Source organism: Anas acuta, chromosome 1, assembly GCF_963932015.1.
Source record: "Anas acuta chromosome 1, bAnaAcu1.1, whole genome shotgun sequence".
Classification (NCBI taxonomy): Eukaryota; Metazoa; Chordata; class Aves; order Anseriformes; family Anatidae; genus Anas; species Anas acuta.
Genome location: NC_088979.1, coordinates 119,226,614 through 119,243,281, shown reverse-complemented (window position 1 = coordinate 119,243,281; position 16,668 = coordinate 119,226,614). Strand labels below are relative to the sequence as shown.

The 16,668-nt window shown below is 47.2% G+C and overlaps 1 protein-coding gene across 3 annotated transcripts in view; it reads left to right on the top strand.

The window, feature by feature from the left end:
• The window catches only part of LSAMP (limbic system associated membrane protein), an 878,636-nt gene that overhangs the window by 602,338 nt on the left and 259,630 nt on the right, over positions 1 to 16,668 (top strand). For 2 of the 3 annotated variants that reach the window (XM_068697653.1, XM_068697642.1), the window contains exon 2: positions 16,109 to 16,187. In XM_068697653.1, coding sequence (XP_068553754.1) covers positions 16,109 to 16,187 — 79 coding nt within the window. Of the gene's footprint in view, positions 1 to 15,497; positions 16,188 to 16,668 lie in introns of those variants that run through there. The other variant, XM_068697633.1, reaches the window with a different exon arrangement.

Here is a 16,668-nt window from a genome sequence, read left to right as displayed (position 1 = left end):
TTTGGTAGCTGCCGTAAGCTGGGGAGCAAGCTCAGCTGTTTAATGCCTGCGTATCTCTGAGGGGTTTAGGAGATGTTAATGCAAAAGCTGCTAATGCCTGGGTGCAGGGTGTATGCTGGGCAGATGGCAGGGGTGCTGTCCTCCTGCAGAGGGGGTATTTGGGGTTGGCATTGCTGAGCCAAGGCTTTTAGGGGCCGAGGGGACTAGGTGCAGAGCATCCCCTCTCAGTTGGCCGCTATGCCAGCAAACAACCACAAGGTGACACTGTCCCAGTACATTATTTATGTTTTGACAGAGGAATGCAGATTGTTATTACGTTTAGTATGAAAGACTGCTGTGTGCATCAGGATCTGTTCTGTTTCTTGACTGGGATTTACGGTGTGGTGCTGGCCTTGTGCACTTGCTAGGTCTAGAAATGAAGGAGATTTTCAAATTACCATGCAAACACTGCCTTTTTAACAGGGTACGTAGCCTTAGTAGTGTCGTTCACCACCTACTTACACAGTTGGCTGAGAATTTGGCCCACAACTGAACTGCCTGACCAGTCTCTGTCACCATCCCAAGTCTTCAGAGGAGTTTTGTCTTTCTCCTCAATTCCTTACAGCATTTGAGGTGATAGAGCATGTTGCTTACAGTCAAGGGTGGGGAGAGCCCTGTTTCTTTCTTCAGTTGTGCAAATGTGCAAGAGGGGAAATAGGGGCCTGAGAGGCCTTTTAGGAACTAGGCTTTTCCCCAGAAACCTCCAGGATCCTGATGTGTTAGGTTGGTTGGTTGGTTTTCTTGCAAGAATGTTTTGATTGTTTGTGGGAATTGTTTTTGGATGGTAACACCGAGTGGAGTTAAGCTGTGCTACAAGTATAACTTGGGTGCTGAGATAATAAGCAGTCAGACACAGTATCAGAAGCATCTGGGGGGGAAAAAAAGTGTATAGGGTCCATGAAAACACACGTAAAAGGTATGTTTGTAAGGGTAAGCAAACATACAACTGTATAGGGTATGTGAAGATACAGCTAAAAGTTATGTTTATAAGGGTGGACAGACATACCCTTTTTTGGTTACATTTGTCCCTCGTCTTCCACAGGGTCAGATGTAAAGAGTTAACCAGGCTGTTGGTGAGATCATGAGTAACAGGCTGATGTGTCATGTTCTGTGCCTGCAAACATCTTTGGTTTTAATATCATCAGCTAAATTGGTAGCAACGTTAACTACTTCCCCTTAATTTCTCCCTCATGAACCTCTCTGCCTCCCCGTGTTTTGTTGCTCGGGAATTATTAAAGGAACAGGCAGGGAAAGGAACACAAGCTTAATCAGCTCTGTCTTGTGTGACCAGGCAGCAAAGCCTCCTCCAGCATCCTCATAGTTGGGATCATCAAAAGAAATAGCCATAACGTGTTTGTAGGAGTGGGGACACGTGGAGCTTTGAAATATTCAGGCCAGCTTGGGAAATGCAGTAAATGGGCTTTCCTAGAAGAGCAGCAACTTATTAAGGTCCCTCTGGTCCACGTGCACATTTCCTACCTCCTTGGAGAGGAAGCTCCTTGCACTCTGTGTCGTGGTAGTGGAGGTGAGTCCTGTGCTGTCATCCCAAAAGACAAGTAATCCGCAAAGCCAAACGTAGTGTGGGATGCTTTCCTGCCTCACAGGAGGAGAGCCAGGTGGCTTCTAAAGCATGAAATTATCTGCTGAGGCTGTTGGGCTTTGCCTTTACTTCTTCACTAAATTGTCCAGCCCTCCTTGCTGCAGTCAGTGCTTCCCATTCACAAAGGCAGTAGAGGCAGCGAGGAATAGTTTGGGGGTGTTTTTCCGCAGAACATCGGGATAGGCAGGCGCAGCCTTAGGGGAGGATGGGGGCAGGCAGTGCCGAACTAATAGAGTTATCAAGTTCAGTGGGGAAGCCTGAACTACAGCTCCCATGAGGCATTCCCTTCCCAGAGGCAGATGCAGCGTACTGCTGTGAGGCTCGAAACAAAATGCACTGAATTCAGAGGGGCAAAACGTTTTGGTTCATTTGAAAAGGCTAAAATGTCCCAATCAACCTCGGTTGCCTTTTTTTTTTTTTTTTTTTTTTTGGAAAATTTTGAAAAAAATATTTCAGTGCTTGACTCTAATTCAGAATGAAAGCCAGTGCTGGAGTTGTTGGAATTTTCCACGAGGAAAAACATCCTGATTTGTTTTTCTCTGAGCTCAGCTTTGGAAATGGAGGTAGCTGCACTCCTTTCTGTGAAGTGCTTTGATATCCAGGGATGAAAAGAACTATAGAAGTGCTAATTATTGTCGTACTGGTTTTAATTATTCTGTCACACCGATGGAGGGATACTGCCAGTTTCCAGCCAGTGCTGTTGTTTTATTTTTAAGATGTTGTCCTGTCCATAGTTTTCCTAGAAACAATCAGATGCTTATTTTTAATTGCTTTTAAAAAACCCTCTCCACGTTCAGCAGATGCTGTGGCTCTCTGATGGAAGTTCAAATCTGCCCGCATGTGTACGGGATGTTAGTAGCAGGGCAGTAATGAGGAGTGAGATGGAAAGCTCCAGATGCTAGATAATAGAGAGCAAGCAGTGAGGGTTTGCTAGCGAGGGTGAGATGCTCTGAAATTTGCTGCGCACAACATTTTAAAACGGACAAGGCAGTTTCCATAAAATTGGGAACAGTGTGAGTTTTACCTCTTTTATTATTGCCGTTCTCATTACTTATTTGCGTTACGTTTTATTCGGTGCCTGGAAAGATCTAAATGAAGCGTTGCATTCAGACCAGCTCAGCTCAGACAAATGTCGTGCACCTGGCAGTACCGCTGCCTCTCCGGGGAGCTGTGGTTGAGAGGCTCTGCTCTCTTCTGTCTTGCCTCCTGGCTGTGCCTCACCCAAGGCGGGCAGGTTGGCTGTGGAGTCCCACGGCTGCCCTGGCTGTAGGTCTGTTATGTAGAAGCCCACGATGCACCAAGCAGGAATATCACGTTGGGTTTTATCGGTATGGAGCAGAAAGATTTGCCCCATCACTGTAGGTCCTGCTCAGTTGTTGCCTAAGGATTAGGAGGCTCTTAAACAGGTCATACATCGTGATTCTTCTTGTCCTGGTGGCTCTTCGTGTGAGTCAGCTGTAAAGCAGAGGAAACACGCAAGACAAATGTGTCACCAGGGCCTCAAGAGGCTCTTAGGCTCTGTGACGTTGGCCCGCTGACATCTGCGTGACTGTCCTGAGCAAGGAAAAGGGTGGAAGGAAGAGCATCACTTCTCTTTCTGGGAATCGCACAAAGAAACAGCACAAGGGAAGACTCAATATAAGGACCAAGCCCTTATTCTGAAGGGCCAGTGGGTATATTTCAAGTGTTATTGTTCAGTAGAGGCAGGAAATTTTGGAATTAATATCGAAAATGCAGTTTGGGATTATCTAAAAGTAGCTTGCACGTTTGGGGAAATCCTGGCAGATATTTTCATTTAGGAAAGAAACGTCCAGCTAGACTCAGGAAGGGGACTGGGGCAGGTAGCATCTTCTTTCCTACCCTGTGGTCAGAAGTCATGAACCGAAAGCCAGACAATTTCAGGATGAGCCTCAGTTTGTCTGCCCGAATTGCCATGCAGCAGCTGAATTGCTGCCAGCCTACCGGCAGGTCTCCACTTCCCTGGGTCCAGGATCAAGCCCATGCTCTAACCTTTTGTCCCTCTAAACACAGGCTTGAGGAAATGTGATGCTGGATGTGATGCTGGCAGAGCCAAAGTGCAGGAGCAGTTCTGTGGCCCTGCAATCTTTTTGCCAAGAGCGTTTACTGGGGGGAATGAAGAGCTAGGAAGTGCCTTACAGCAGCATCAGCATTATGTCAACTTCAGCTGGGTTTGCCAACGGAGCTAAACCTTTCTATCTTCCTCGCGGGAGCTTTAAGGTGAAGCTGTCTTTGGGGGCATGTATTAACAGCCTAATGAAAACCAGGCAGTCTGACTTCAACATCTGTTAAGCATAATGGCGGGAAGTAGCCCAAGGTTTAACTGATTTTTAATACATCATGGAAACGTAGGGCCTTATTTGTGCTAAGCTGCTAATACCTTAGCTAGTTAAATGCATGTTCTTTGCACTCCCTAAATCCCACTATGGACAGGGCAAGTAAGAGTGATTTTGTTCACAAGAACGTCCGTACCAAGTTAAAATCCTAAAAGCAGTCCTTGGTTGGCGTTTCCCTTTCTTCTGAAGAATGTAAGCCTTGCAGAGGGCTTCCTCTATTTCCTGTTCAGGAGGTCTGGTGAGGGAATAAGAAGATTACTCTAAATTGTTTTTCTTTTTTATTTCTCATTGCTTATATTCCAAGTCTTATTAAAAAATCAGAAAGCATTAATCATTTCTCTGGTTGACCTAATACAAAAGGAGAGAATCTTCTTTTGCAGATTCTCTGAATAATACTTCATTTTTTTTTAATTTTTTTTTTTTTCTCTGAAACACTTCCTAGTCTTCAACTTTATTTCCCTTTACCTTAACTTTCCAGAGTTCTCTATTCTGACTTGCCATTAATGTGACTTAATTGCTGTGGTTGCCAGATGAGTCATCAAAACAGCTTTGCATCTTTCTGGGGGATGCTGGAATTTGGCATTCTCTTCTGCACTGGCAACATAGTCAGGGGAAATAGGAGCTATAACCTGCTGGGGAAAGTTGTCCTTAACTGCTGGATTCAGGGAATGAGACAAAGTTGAGCAGCTTGCACTCTGTTTTTGGGCTTGCCATTAGAGCTTCATTAGCTCCGTAATCATATTCCAATCACGAAATACGTCTCTCTGTATGTTCAGCTCCATCCATCTCCCATACAGCTATTCAAATACATGGCAGCTTTATGGAAAGATATTACAGGAACCAGAAAAAAGGGACCCGACTTCACTTTGTGAAAGCTTGTGGGTGGGAAGCTAAGGGGCGTCCTTAATCTTTGTGTTGGGGGCTGAAAACCTGTAGTAAACTAAAAACTAACTGCATGTTCCCCTGTCATCAAGATACTGTCACTTTCCTGGCCAAGGTGCTCAAACAGCGTGTTTTAAGAGTGGCTCTTGGGGGTGAGGAGATCTTTTGAGAGCTTGACAGTCATACTGGAAGTTATAAGGAAGACCTGTTCTCCAGTTTTCTTCTCTCTTTTCTGTCTTACATTTCACTTCAACTCCAGTTGTGGTTCCCTTGCCTTTGTGATAGCAGTGCAGATGTGTTTACGTGATGGCTTACAGTGGGGATCCATGCGTTCTGTAGCATCAGTGGAGTGACACAGTGGGCAAATATTTTTGCACAGATGTCCATCCCGTGCTCACGAGCATTTCAGTCTTTCATCCATGGAGCAGAGGCCAAACATTTCAGCTGGTATGAGCAATGCGTTCCCAGTGCCATCGTAGTTATAATGTGAACAAAGCCTCTGCTTTTCACAAAGCACTCATTAAACAATTATCAACAACAGGCGAGTTCGTTTCAGAAGTTCCCAAGTAATGGTGGAGGTGATCTGCATGGGATGCGTTTGTGGCTAGGAGCTTGGTAAGTTTGGCCTCTTGGTGTCTTAAGTTACCTTGTTGATTGAAAGACAGCAATAAGACATGACAATCTGTATTTACAGAGTATTAGGTTGCCAAAGATATTTGCTAATAGAATATTTTTTGCGTGTCCGTGTTTGTCAAGGACATGCAGAGAGTTTGTTTGAAGTCAATGGGTGAAGCTTTTCAAACAAACTATTCCATTTTGCGCCCTTTAGTAGAGGGGAGGAGTGGAATATACCTGGCATTTGTCAAGACTGCTGAATCTGTTTCAAATCTGGTTGCTTGGTATGTCCCAAGCACACACTCAGCACAGAAATAATGCTGGGTTTGGGAGCATGAGAACCTTAGGACTAGCCTCACCTACTCCTAGCCCTGCTAGCAGCTGCCTTTCACTTTTGGCATGGAGTCTTCTTCCAGTCACCCCCTGGGAGAATTATTTAAGAAATACCAGTGTCAGCAGAGACCTAAAATATAGCTCTTTCTGTGATATGTTACATTTTAGATTTGGGTTTCTTACTGCTGGCCGTACAGTTTCTCTGGGCGTTGGGAAGCAAGTGGAGGTGAATGGAGGAGTTTTAGAGCATCGTGCTTGTGATATGAGGGGACTGGCCTTAAGGACCCACTCGGTTCTTTCTGCCATGTGATTCCCTGCAGATTTACAGGGGCTGGGAGGTGCTGTAAGACTGTGGGCTTCCTGCTGGCACTGCTTCTTGCCTTCTCCTCTGAAGAATGTGTTTCTTGAATAGGGACCTTAGTCTGAATACTGCTTTCGCTTTGTATCGCGTTCTAATAATACCACACGAGAGACACAAAATGGCTTTGATCATAGGGAGTAAATGCCACCAAATATTCTTCTTCCTGCAGCCTTTTCCTTGCAACATTAAAAATTCATGGGCAATAGCAGCTTCATCTTTTCAGGACTTAGCTACGTCAGCAGATGGGGAGAGTGGGCAGGAATACTAGGTGATGTTGATGGACAGAACAGGGGTATCCTGACAGAGCTGGAAGCAGTAGAAATTTTCACTTCATTTGCTTATGCCAGGTCTGTCTGAGGTCAGTCAGATTCACTGTTTGTTTCTCACTTTGACGAGCAATGAACTTACTGGAAAATTGCTGTAATTCAGTTAAATGGATTTGAATTTGAAGGTATGCCTTAATTTCCATATTTGCTTCATTTTTCCTGAGTTGTGCTCGTTCTCCAGCCAAGAGGAATTTACAGGGACTGAGGGTGAGAGGTGAAATTTCACTCAGGAGGTGAAATCACAGACCCACTGAACTCAGTGGCAAAGCTCCTGATTGTACTGGGGCCACGATTCCTCCAAGGGGCCTCTGCCTGTCAAGGTCTCTCTTGACATCTGAGACACTCTTAGAAGTTTTTAATGGGGAAATTATTTTGGTTTTAGGCTCCTTCTACCACAGACCCCTGTCAAATGAGTATGTTTTAAAGGCTAAGACTTCTGTAGGTAACTGCCTGAACCTGGCAGCATTTTCTTACCTGTGAAAGGCTTTCCTACCACCTCCTTTGTGATATGCCCTCACCACCCAGAAAGCACCTTCACTAAATGATTTTTTGCCATGTATTCATCTGACTGAATGTAAAAGTGGTTGTCCTACCCAAAGCTCAGAGACAGATGCTAGAGGGACTCAGAGCCATCCATTTCACAAATTCAAGCCCTTGCTGGATTCTGACTTTCATTTGGCAAGGGCAGGGCAATTTATTGCAGACAGAATATTTTGAAAGGGTCTTACAGACAGTGACTCACAAGTAATCAGTGACACCTATTCCGTGAGGGCACCTGAAATAGCCTCACCCACAAATACCATAAGTTTGGTATCTGGGGTTTATTTACCAGTCCATTTGTATATCAGAGGGCAAGTAATGAAGCATAGAAATGACCTACTCAGAGCTTCTCCTCCTCATCAGAGGTTTTGAGGATCTTTTTTGAGGGATTTTTTTTTTTTTCCTGTTACCCTGCTCTGGTCTGATCCAACTGTAGGGATTTTTTCACATCACCTGCCTTTGTTCCACCAGCTGTCAGGGTGCTCTGTCCAGCCTGCTCTTCTTTGTCCTCCTCTGATCTCTGCCTGCAGGAAGAAGCTAGCAGGCTCATTACATTATTCCAAAAATACCGGTGTGTTGTATAAATTAGGAAGGTAATGAAGTGTCGCTGAAGACCAGGACTGTGCACCAATCCCTGGAGGTTTCACAGGAAAAAAAAAATGCTTCCATTTCTGTTTGGGCAGTTGGCTTAGTCATTCATAAACCCCAGCAAGCTGCTGGATCTAACAGGTTGCTTGAGCTGAGCAAGTTGTTGTTAGAAGGGGACGCATTTGCTGGCATCTTGGGGGTTGAGGCTGGGTCTGAGAGGTTGAATTCCCACAGCTGCCTGTGTCCCTCAGGAGAACACCTGCCTGTTCTTACTCTCACCTGCAAGCTTTTAGAAATGCCCCTCAGGCCTCTGCTTCAGGGAGCTGCTTCAGGATGCATGGGTCACTCATCCAGCCCATCTTTAACATGGTGCTCTGGCACCTTGGCTCTGCCAACAGTTGGGGCTTCTTGCCAGAAGAAATGGGTGAGTTTTCAGGGCTTGGGGGAGGTAGCTGGGCAGGATGATCTGAGAAGTCCCTCCCAGCTTTAAAACCTATTAGTATGGCTGTCCTCGACAGAAACAGGACATGGATGCAACCTAGAAAAGGCAGAGAAACTTGAAAGTATGAGGATAAGGAGAAAGGAGAAAAAAGCAGAAAATAAGTGTGGGAAAGGGGAATATGAAAGCTCAAGTGTTAGGAAGTATATGTCAAAAGAATAAGGCAGTAACTCTGCTCTCTCTGATGCAGGGTTGTCTCTGACTTGTAGTCTATAAGGTGATACTTACTGAGTCTGTGGAAGGGTTCTTCTGGCTTGACATCTTGGAAAAATGGACATTTTAAGAATATGTTTTCCTCGTTTTCAGTTCTGAACACAGTGAAATGATTGCAAATGTTTTCAGAAGCTTGGATTGCAGGCAGCTCATAGTTTCAGCGGGACCCTTCTCCAAATTTTTGCATACGCATTTATCTCTCAGCTTGTTGTGCGTGAGGTTTCCTGACAGTGCCTGCTCTCCTGATAGCATCACAAATCTTGAGAATCTTTCTTGTCTCTCTGAAGGCCTCGGTTTAAGTTTCATAAAAGCTATGTGGGAGCTTCTGTAATGGACAAGAAAACGCTCAGCACAACAGCCTGCTGCACTCTATTTTTCACAATAAAATTAATTCTCTGGTGATGATGAATGTGTAGCATGTATCATTTCAGCAAGACTTCGGAGCTCTGTTCCGAATCATCACTGTCAGAATGATTATTCTCATCCATTAGTATTGTGTGGAGAGCTCCACGCCAGAGCAGGTCATCGAATATACAGCGAGGCTCAGCAAAACGGGTTTCACCACCTCGGAGTCGTATAGGATTCCTGTCTGCTGTGATCGCAACACCCTCTGCAACTGCCAGACAGTCATTTTGGGGCCTGTTAATGAGCACGTTAGAAATAAATCACAAATTTGCCTGGTGTGTTTTCTAGACTGTGGCTTGCAGGGACTGCTTTTTTTGTTGTTGGTTGTTTGTTTTATTGCACTGTCAGACCGCCTCGCAGTCTTTGGTGCTTCATCCTTTGAATCCTGTTGGAAGCTCAGGGTGTGCTAGGATCTCCCCTGCGGAGATGGAAACTTTGACACGCCCCAAGAGACAAGACAATTTTAAATAGCTAAATTAGGCATCTGCTCTGAAGTGCCCTCAAGAGAAGATTATTTCTCTGAGGGCAGAATGAGTCTAGGGAGATTAGCTTTTTACACCTTTGTGAATGCCTCGTTAAGTAATTTACCCAAAGACACTGCGGAAATTGGAGCTGGAGGTCTCCCAAATCCTCCTAGAACATCCCAACCATCTTTCTGCTTGGATGTTGGGAGGGACTTTTAACTACTCAAACATCCTTCTGTCAATTCGATCCTAGTTTCTTCTGTTGAGGGCCGTGGATATTCACTACCACTGGGAGGAATGTTCTGGAGGGATGCCAGGCCTAAGCAGATAGAGCTCCCGCCTTTCCAGGCATTTTTGTGGGAAGTGAAGCGTTTAAAGACCTGAAGGGTTTGAAGCCTGGCTCCGCCTGACTCATCAAGTGTTACTTGACATGGGTGAAGCGATGATTTTACTCCCAGATGTATAAAAAACAGAGATCTTGAAGCTATCTTCAGTGAGAAGGACAGACTGCTTGCCTCGACTGGCGTGCCTTACTCGCATCGCCATGTTTGATAGTGCAGGTCAACATGTCATGTCCATATAAGACAGAGCCGGGACCGGTTCTCCCCATGCTTCTGACACTGTTATCAGCCTTTCCTGGGACAGGAGGCCAGGCCATTTACCACAGGGGCCACCAACTCAGCTGCTTGATGGTGGCCTCCAAGCTGTGCGGCCTACCCTGTTTTTGGAGTGGCTCGACACTCTCTGACCCATGGCGGCTGCCAAGCCCAGCTCTGAGGTGGCACTGGGGAGGTCACTGATGATAGGTGATGATTCAGGGAAAATACAGCACCGTGTTCCCTGTAGTACTCAGTGCTTCTATGCTTGTTGCATTTGTAAGGCCAAAAGGGCAACTTTTGTTTAAAAGTGAAGCTCTCTCCAGTCTTTGCTCCTCATAAGTAGGAAGGACCTGTTCCCAGCGACTTCACAGTTCTACAAGCACTTGCTGTGGTGGCGACCAGTAATTAAGGCCAAAAAACAGTTGCAATGCTAATTATTTAATGCCACCTGGTCATATCCTGCTGAAAAAGTCACCTTTGGGCTGCTGTTTTCCTCCTCTCCAAGCATCAGATTTAGCCCTTAACTAAAGGCGAAACTTTCTGAGAGGTCTGAGTGAGCACAAAATCCATTTATCCAGTTGAACAAGGTTTTCTCTTGCAAAAGCGATAAGGGTTTTCCACCCAGGCAATGCAGAAGCAGATGAACTTCAAAACTCAAGGCCTCACGTTTAGCTGGTGGAAATCAGCAGAGCTTTGTGAACTGCAGGGGTGATACGTCAGCTTAAGGCAATTGAGAACCTGGCCCTTGGCCTCTAAATTGTCCACACCGAGGTGATCGATTGTGAAGCCAGATCGATTGCATAGTAACAAGGTTACAAATTGGTGAAAATCAGCTATTGTTCTTGTACAGGAGGAGGTTCTGTTACAGCTCAGTGACCACAGTTACAGAGAGGTATTGTGCCTGCATGTTTTCGCCCACCGTTATGACCTATCTGTGCGTGCTCCTGATGCACTAAATCCTTCTTCCTGATGAGGTCTTTAGTTCAGAGGAAGCTTGGTCTGGTTACATTATATGCCCTTTTATGTGTCTCGGGACTGAGCTGAGATTCAAAAGATCTGATTTTCAGGTAATAAAAAAAGATGGATTAATTTATAGAATTGCAAAGTAGTCATAAAAAGTGTTTTTGTTTTGTTTTTTTAATAAAGCACATACTGAAAATGTTAATTCTAGTATGAAAGCTATCAAACGCTTATATTTCCTCAGACTGCAGAATGTTTCCATATAACCTGTCTTCTGTGTCTTCTTGGGGATCTGAATAAGAGGCATTGATGTTTCAGCCTGCATAGGATGCAGTTTTGTAGCCAGCATCCTGCCCTCAGCAGACTATTCTTTCCAGTTGCCTCATGGAAGTGTCCTCCCCTTCTAGCAGAAGCAGACTCTTTGGCTTGGTGTAGTTGGAGGCTACTGTATCAGGCAGGTATAGCTGGAGGAATGGATGGAGTACGGCCTAGGGGAATTCTCTGAGTCTGAGGAGAAGGGGATTAACCATTCAAAGCCAAACCTCTTCCTCAGTTTGCCTGTAGAGGCACCTGCTGCATTCAGAGGCTTTTCCACCTCTCTTCTGGCCCTGCTTCTCTTCGTCCTCTCCTCCTCCTTTGGCTCCCTGCACCACAGGAAGCAAAGGAGAGTGGAACGTAGATGCTTAATACAATGGATGCAGCCCTTGGTCATCAGGGCAGAAATGTGTGCAAGGAGGATCCGCAGGCACAAGAAGGATGAAAGGAAGGAGACATCATCCCTGCCTTGCCACAGTCCCTTAATCTTCCTCCCCATGTACTGAAACCCCTTTGTCTCTTCCATGTTCCTCTCCATAACTCCTCTGCCAACGCAACAAAGCTGTATTTTCTCTGCATGCCTGAGAAGCTTTGGGCAGGCTCTGCTGCTGAGTGCAGTGTATCTTGACTAAGCATTTTATAGCTCACAAAATATCATATGTTGTCGCTCAGCATTGTAGATACCCTGGATAAAGTCCCTAGGTGCCTGGACTCTGCTGGCGGAGCAGTTACATGCTCCCCTTACAGCAATCGTGTGGGACATGAAAGAGTCTGGAAGCTTGTGTGTGTGAGCAGTTTTTATATTATTTTTTTTTTTTTTCAGAAATGTTTTTTCCTCAATCCTACTGAGATTTGGGAACAATTCACCAGTTTCAGCGTGCTCGGTAGTCACTAAAAGTCCAGTGACAACAGTTGCCATTTTGTGGCTGTTTGTGGAGAGAGATGATGAGCTCTCCTAGAGGGCAGCCATCCCCATCACACAAATGGCTGCTGCAGCTGGCGTCGCCTGAAGCTTAGTGGGTGACATTGGGAGTAGGGTGATGGTTGGACCGGATCATCTCGAAGGTCTTTTCCAACCTTAATGGTTCTGTGATTCTAAATTTTTGTTGATGTGTATTTCCATAGCCAGCCTGTGTCTGCTTGTGTTGCTGTTTTCCTTTCAGCTTGCATGCAGAGCTATCCTGCACCCACAGCACAGAAGCACAGACAGCTCTGTACATCTGTCATCCAGGCGTTCCTGCCATGCCTTTGGTGGTGCCGTACAACCTGCCCTCATCAAAGGGTGTTGCTCTAGGCCAGCAGGGTGTGATTTGCTCTGGAACTGGACAATAGGGTACCCGTAGGACTGGGCTCTGCCCCATCCATTCCTCTACTGCATATTGGCAAAATTTGGCCTGCCAGTCCTGTGCCTACAGAGTGTTGGTAAATGGCGTTAAAAGGTGGCAGGACACGTTTGTGGTGTGCTTGGGCTGATTGTTTACTTGAATTTTCCCTCAGGGTTTTAGAAGGCAGGAAAGTTAGAAGGCAGACCTGCTGTTTTCGTTATCTGCTTCCAGCAGGGGGAGATGGGTCCAGAGAGTTATTTCTTCTGGGAGCACACGCAAAAAAAAAAAAAGACGAAAAGAAAAACCCACAACGTTATTTATTTTATTTGTGAGGATCTCTCCTAGGATTTGTGTGATTCCTGCTTGTTTGGACTCCTATGCCCAGGCGACCCTTTACTTTGACTTCTGTATGTTTCTAAAAGCAGGTATGGCCCATCAATTTTGGTGGTGTTTTTCTCCCCCAAGGTTTACAAGACACTCAAGGGAATTTCATCCTCATCTCCCTGATTATTATGATTATTATTATTAAATAGGCATGCTAAGGTGGTTCTAATGAGGATTGTGTAGATGTCTAAGAAGATATAGATTTCACTTGTCCTCCCATCTCAGTAGAGAGGGGCCTCCCTGTGATGCACCCCATTTTGTAGTCCCATCTTGAGCCAGGATGTTAAAAGGGGCTTGGGGGCAGGACGCCTGCCTTCTCTCTCCCCCAGACCCCCTCTGTCACTCTCTGTATAAAACATATTGGTGCCACTTTCCACGAGGTATATTTAACTAAGCATTAAATTTAGATTTAACTGGATAGTTATTGCCTCCTAAGTAAATACTCTGAGATAAGGAAATATTTAGTGAGCTCTAGCAGTTGGGTGGCAGATGCTTCTTGCATTACATAATAGTTAATCTTCAACAAATATGTTTTCCTTACTCCACTGGCATTTAATTAACATACAATAGCTCTTATTAGATGTAGATGAAACGTATGTGGAAGACCCTTGTAAAATGGATTCGTGCAACCTTTTGGCTTGGAAGAAGGGTGCGTTTCCATCACTGGGAACTTCACGTGGGGCTGGGTCTCGTAGCTGTACTCAAGCTCTGCAACAGGAGCACAGAGGTGTCCTCGTGGTGGTGCCCGTTGCATTGCGTGTGGGATGCCACCAGTGCCGTGGCATCTCTGTAGTGCTGCCCATCTCATTAGATGGGCATCTCACTAGTGGCTGCCTATCAGCAGCATGGTTGTCTTCAAAGTGACACCCCAGATCTCTCTCTGCAGTAGTTTGGGAATAGATTAATGCCCAGCTCCTACTCGTTGCTCCCCTTCTCTGGTGCCACCCACACCAAGTCTTCTGTAGGGGAAATATCTGAATCTGCTTACTCCCTTGGCTTGAATACAAAGCAGTCATCTCTTTTGCCACTGCTTGCATGACACTGGAGCAGGGGTGTCATGACCTTAGTTCTTAATTTGTGGGCTTTTAACACATGAAGGGATTGTTTAAGTACTCTTAGACAGCACGGCCTTTCCATACCGAGACTGCAGGGGTCAGTTCCTAGGGGTTCAGAAAGGACTGGACGCATTCCTGGAAGAAGAAAATCAATCGAGGGCCATTAACTACAAAGACACTGCCACTGGCTTGGGACATGCCATAGCCACCAATCACTGGAAATTAGAGAAGTGCTCGTGGGCAGCGTCACTGCAGCTCGCCTTGTGCTCCTGCGGTGGCTCCAGGCTGCGCTCAGCGCCAGGATGCAGGGCTGGGTGCATCTGGTCCTGAGTGGCCCTTTGCAGGACGTGGAGCCAGTGCTTACATCTCTTAACTTTTGGTCCACCGTGTCCCCGGGAGCCTCCAGGGCCAGAAGTGAGGCAGGCAGTACGTAGGACGTGCATTTTCCCCTCCTGCACACACATGCAGCAGTGCTGTGACCACACAGGGCAGCACCTCATAGCAGAGCTCCCCCAGCTTTTGTTGCACCCACATCCCTGGACACATGTTTCTGGCCACCCCTCTTTGCTCCCCCATCCCCGCTGCCCCCTCCCAGCCCCAGAAGGAGTTACGCCAGCGCCGAGCATCCCTCGGAGCATCCCTTCATCCCTCCGGCAGGCAGAGGAGAGCGGGCTGGGGGAGAAAAGCAGGCAGGCACCGTCAGCAGCGAAACATACGGCTCATTCCTCTCCATTAATTTAATCTCCCTTCCCCTCGCGACGATGCTGGTGATGATGGTATGTGTGCTCCGGGAGCCTTCCCGGTGGGCAGCGCTGCCGCAGGGCTCCGGGCTCAGCTGTGGGTGCTGGCACTCGGGGAGGACAGGCTGAGCATTCACACTGCGGGCAGCTCAATACCAGCATTGTCTGCCGGCCATCCATCCCTCCCAGGCTGGGAAAGGAGCTGGGGGGGAGGGAAGGACGGAGGGGAGAGAGGGAGGGAGGGAGGGAGGCGGAGGGAGCAATGTGCAACTGTTTAGCTAGGGAGAGAAAGTCTGAGAGGGGAGAAAAAAAAAAAAAAAAAGCAGGGTTTGAGGCTGCAAGGGCAGTTGCCAATAAAGCTCCTCTTTAAATCAGCAAGCTGGCGGCTTCGGGCCGCAAAGCCAAGTTGTTTGCACTTTTGGCCACAGCTACTTTGCACCCCCCACCTCCTCCTTCCCTTTTCCCTGCGTTTTCTCTCGTCAATATTCCCTGTATCGTCCTCCATCCTTCCCACTCCGCTCCCTAGGCCTCCCTCCATCTGCCTCCCCTGCCTTCTCCCTGCCCGCTTCTTCCTCTCCCTCCCTCCATCCTCCTCTTCCTCTGCCATCCCCTTCCCTCTCTGCCTCTCCCTCTCCCCGCTGCAGTGCCCCCCTCCCTCTCCATCGCCTCTCCTCTCCCCTCTCGTGCCCACGACCACGCTCGGGTCCCACCGCAGAACCGTCCCGGGGCGATGGGGTCGGTGGGGCTGGGGGCACAGGGCAGCAAGCGACTGCTCCGCGCTCCCCTCCCGCGCTCGCTCCTGCTGTGGAGCCAAGCCGCTGTGGCTCAGAGTACGGCTCCCTCCCTCCTCCTCCTCCTCCTCCTCCTCTTCTCCCTCCTCCCTCCCTCGCTCCGCCTGGGAAAGTGGGTTAGGAAGGGAGCTGGGAGGCTGCACAGCCACGCACTGGAGCAGGACCATCCACACGCGCAGCCAGCAGCACGGGAGCTGGGCTGTTCCTTTTCCTTTTATTATTTTTTTTTATTTTTTATTTTTTTTCTGCCTCTCTCCATCACTCCAGACGGGTTGATTTAATTACGGCTATTTTTAAATTATTTTGCGACCTGACTCGTGCGTCGTTTTGATCTACCTTGCCGGCACGCACGCTCCTCTCTCTGTTTGTTTGTTTTTTTTTAATTGAAGGTTGTGCTAAGACTTTTTGGAAAGCCTTAAAAAAAGGACAAGAGGGGGAAAGAAGCCAGCGAAAGACTGAAAAGAGCAAGAGAGAAAGTGGCAGCTGAGGAGGACTGTGAAATCACCTCCCCTTTCTGGGGCTGTCCATCAGAGCGAGAGTTGTACATTATTACTATTGTTTTTCTTTCTCCATCCATCTATCCACATACTCGTGCAGAGAGAGAGAGAGACAAGTACAGACAGTGAAACTCAACGAGACCAGCCATGGTAGCAAGGGCTCAGCCTGATCGGAAACAATTACCTCTGGTCCTACTGAGATTGCTTTGCCTTCTCCCTACAGGGCTGCCAGTCCGCAGCGTGGATTTTACCCGAGGTACCGATAACATCACCGTGAGGCAGGGGGATACGGCCATCCTCAGGTAGGGCATTTTGCCAACTTTTCCTTCTCCGTTCGTGTGTCTTGTTGCTGTGTCTGTGCACCCTATAGATGCGATGCTCCGTACGCGTGTGTGTGTCTCTGTGAAAAGCGTGTGTTGCTGTACGGCTCGAACTGCAGCAGCAGCTGCTTTACAAACGGGCTCCGCGCGCGTGTTGGGGCTTTAATACCCCAAATTGCAAAGCTTTTGGAAGCCGTTCGCAACCACTCTCCTCCGCGTCGTGCTCCGGATCAAAAGGATTTCGGTGGGGGAGAGATGTGTTTGTGCAGCCGGCGCTCGCAAATGTAGGTTTCCCACCAGCCCTGCAGTATCAATAGAGGAATCGAAAAGGGATCCAGCTGTGCTTGCCAGATGTTGCATTGATCTCCCCACACTTCTTCTCCTACCTCTGCAAAAACTTTATCCCCGGTGCTGCAGGAACTCCCGGGCAAGTTCTTTGGGGGGAAACTCTGCCTTTTTAATT